Genomic DNA, 2,293 nt, shown 5'->3' with positions numbered 1-2,293 from the left:
AGCCAGCTAGGCCACGCCCCCTGCACAGCCCCCGTTAGAATTCAAATTCTCCACCAGCCACGAGTCTCTAGTTTTCAGGGAATGTGATTGGGTGAAATAATAATCCAACCCGTTAGTGGAGCCGGCTGTAGCCTGCTTTGCTAGTCTAGCAACCAGATCAGCAGATCACTGACGGGCTTTGAGAATACAGTTCCATGTCCTTTCAAGCTTCTTCTCTCACTACGCTTCTTACAAACTGAAAATAATAATATAATAATAACAATATCTTTCAGGTATTAAATAATTTGATATAAAAACACACAAAAAACGTTTGAAAAAAATGGCAATACTCCCTCTAATCGTGCCCCGCTCCCCTCCCCCTCCCCCAGTTCACAACATACATTTTAACCACACATCATCCCCCTCTTTCTCTTCTCCCTCTTTCCTCCCTTCCTTTCCTCCCTCCCTCCTTCCCTTCATCCTTCACTCCTAAGACCGTTGCTACGGTAACGCCACGCTGGTTTCCATGGCTCCATGCAGTACCAGTTATATTGCAGCAAAAATGTCTCTGTTGCCAAGTCTCTCATGTTTTATCATTTCCATTTTTCGATGCAAAGCTGCACAAACATTGTGGAAAAAGCTTGATAGGTGTTTTTCTGACTTGCTTGTATACATATATATATATACATTATATATATTTTTTTACTTGTTTCATTGGATTAAACATGTACTGGTAATAATAGTAATAATGAGGATAATTGGAACGATGATAATCTGAGATTAGGAGAAGGGAAGACGGCTTGCTACTTTGCTCAGATTCCAAGGTTGGTTGGGTTAGCATGAGGAGAGACAAGACAAGACAGACACATGTGACAATTTCTTCTTCCGTCGGAACGATGGGACCTCATTGGTCAGTTCAATTCCTTAGGCCCTGCCCCCCCATCTGTCTCTACTCCCTACCAATCACCGGTCAGTTTGGTGCTTTGGTCCCGTTTGGGAGGGGCGGGAGGCGGGCCTCGCCGCAGCGTTGCATAGCCTGAGATGTTGGCGTGTTTGGCGGAGTGGGAGTGCGTGTGGTGGCGAGAGAGAGTGCGGGACTGCCGGCCGCCCTGCTGCTGCTGCAGGAGCTCGGGAGGAGGGGGCGGGAGGAGCGCCATGTCGTCCATGGTGGCTACGGGCTCCATCTTGGAGGAGGAGATGAGGCGCGAGGAGGTGAGCGAGCTGTGGCGCGCGACGCCCGACTTCCTCTTCAGCGTGCGGTTGAGGTCTTCCAGGAAGTGGGGCTGCAGCGCCAGGGAGCCCGACACCGCCGCTTTGGGGGAGGTGGGGGGCACAGGGGAGGGGCAGGAGGAGGAGGAGTAGGAGACGGGCATCTGGGGCTGGGGGTTGACCACGGCGACCCGAGGCGGGTGGTGGAACTCGGACGGGTGGGGCGGGGGAGGGAACAGCTCAAAGTCGCTGGGGGGAGGGGGGAAGTAGTCGGGGGAGGAGTCGAGGTGCTGCGGCTGCGAGGGGGGAGGCGGGGGAGGGGGCGAGTGGAAGTCAACCCCCGTGCCCGGCGGGCGGTGCTGGCCCGTCGTCTGCAGCGCCCCCTGCAGCGCGGGCGGGAGGTTGGCCAAGTTCAGCTTCCCTGGCTTGGGGAGCGCGGGAGGCGCGGCCGACTCCTTGGAGGGAGAACCGGTCGCCGACGAGGAGCCGGAGGAGGGGGTCTGTGGCGGCGGGCCGAACATGCTGACCAGGCTCTCCACCTTGTTGGGCCACTCGTCCCCCCGCGCCTCGCCCGACCGGACGGAGGAGGCTCTCTGCGGCGTTGGGGGAGGCCCTCGCTTGTTGGAGCCCGTGGAGCTTGTGGAGGAGGTGGAGGGTGACTTCTTCATGGGAGAGCTCGCCTTGGAGGAGGAGGCAGGAGGCAGGGAGAACAAGGTTATTATCGTTCATGAAGACTACAGTAGGTGTGAAGAAACATTGTCGTTAATTGAAATAAAAAGAAAAACGAGGCTTTACAAAAAAACTAAACAAAAACTAACTGACACTGTATTGTGTGTTTACAAAACAAACTAAAATGAAGACACATTATAGAGAAAACGTCTTTAGTTTTTATCTTTATTTCATACATATGCCTACAGTAGTATTTTGGGTGGATTCTGGTTAATGACACCAACACACTGACTGACACACATCTGGATGCTTGGTCATCTGTCCTAAGTTAATACAGTTTTTAATGGTATGATGGTTTGTTGAGTTTTTATTACACAATACTCTTTCTGACCTTTTTGAATCTCGCCCCTGACAAATAGGCTAGCCCATATTACAA

At 52.5% G+C, this 2,293-nt stretch overlaps 1 protein-coding gene across 1 annotated transcript in view; it reads right to left on the bottom strand.

The window, feature by feature from the left end:
* Positions 1-514: 514 nt before the first annotated feature.
* The window catches only part of LOC310778041 (ras-associated and pleckstrin homology domains-containing protein 1-like), a gene marked incomplete at its 5' end in the record, with an annotated part of 71,285 nt that continues 69,506 nt past the window's right edge, over positions 515-2,293 (bottom strand). The window contains one exon of the mRNA XM_083638359.1: positions 515-1,868. Coding sequence (XP_083494485.1) covers positions 936-1,868 — 933 coding nt within the window. The 3' untranslated portion in view covers positions 515-935. The remainder of the gene's footprint in view (positions 1,869-2,293) is intronic.

Source organism: Poromitra crassiceps, assembly GCF_964638095.1.
Source record: "Poromitra crassiceps genome assembly, chromosome: 6".
Lineage (NCBI taxonomy): Eukaryota > Metazoa > Chordata > Actinopteri > Beryciformes > Melamphaidae > Poromitra > Poromitra crassiceps.
The sequence above is the reverse complement of the archived record's forward strand: the minus strand, read 5'-3'. Positions and strand labels throughout refer to the sequence as shown.